The 825-nt window shown below is 52.4% G+C and overlaps 1 protein-coding gene across 1 annotated transcript in view; it reads left to right on the top strand.

Moving 5' to 3' along the window:
• The window catches only part of TRIM9 (tripartite motif containing 9), a 58,953-nt gene that overhangs the window by 52,793 nt on the left and 5,335 nt on the right, over positions 1 to 825 (top strand). Inside the window, exon 10 of the mRNA XM_017738882.1 lies at positions 53 to 76. Within this exon, the coding sequence (XP_017594371.1) occupies positions 53 to 76 (24 nt within the window). The remainder of the gene's footprint in view (positions 1 to 52; positions 77 to 825) is intronic.

The following is an 825-nucleotide window of genomic DNA, read 5'->3' on the forward strand; positions in this document are numbered from 1 at the left end:
ACCTGACGTGCTGTTTTCTCTCCCGCATGCCTTGCCCTGGGAATGACCACAGTTGACATTAAAAAAATGGTGGCAGGTACGGCACCCCCGTGTGCGGCGCGGGGAGCGCGGGGCGGCCGCGTGCATGGGCGCTGTCTTGTGAAACGTTCCAATAAACCAATGAATCCGTCTCACCCGAGTGTTTTTATTTTTCAAGCCGTCAGAGTGTTTTTGTGGATGTGTCAGTTGACGTTTTCAGCTGGAGGAAACCACCTGGGGAACTGGGCTGGTGGCTTGTGAATGAATCCCCGTCCCTCTGTCTTGTCGAGGACGTGACACTGTATCTGTCAGATTTGCAGAGCCGTGTGCATTTAAACCAGCAGCCCTACGGAATCGTGGAGGTTTTGGGGCCTTTTCCAGCCTTCCCATGAGTTCTTGTCTTAGGTGTGGCTCGTTGCTTGGCAGGGAGGTTTCTTGGTGTGATGTGGTGTCTCTGTAAATGAAGACCTTTGTGTGTGCTTTTGGTTCCCAAAAACAGCCCTTAAATACTCACATGGAGTTCATCTGCTGCTCCTCGGTCCTCTCCCCACACTGACCTGACCCTGCAAACTAAGTAACACTTGGTCCTGAGAGTAAGTTATGTTCCAGGCCAGGTTGGACGGGGCTTGGAGCAACCTGGGATAGTGGAAGGTGTCCCTGCCCATGGCAGGAGGTTGGAACGAGATGGGCTTTAAGGTCCCTTCCAACCCAAACCATTCCATGATTCCATCATTCTGTTAGAGCTTGGAGACCTGGTGAGGATCACGTCTCCTGCAAGGGCCAAATTTTAGGAGACCTTGAGGATCA

The sequence above is a fragment of the Corvus brachyrhynchos genome, unplaced genomic scaffold (genome assembly GCF_000691975.1).
Source record: "Corvus brachyrhynchos isolate BGI_N302 unplaced genomic scaffold, ASM69197v1 scaffold245, whole genome shotgun sequence".
NCBI lineage: Eukaryota > Metazoa > Chordata > Aves > Passeriformes > Corvidae > Corvus > Corvus brachyrhynchos.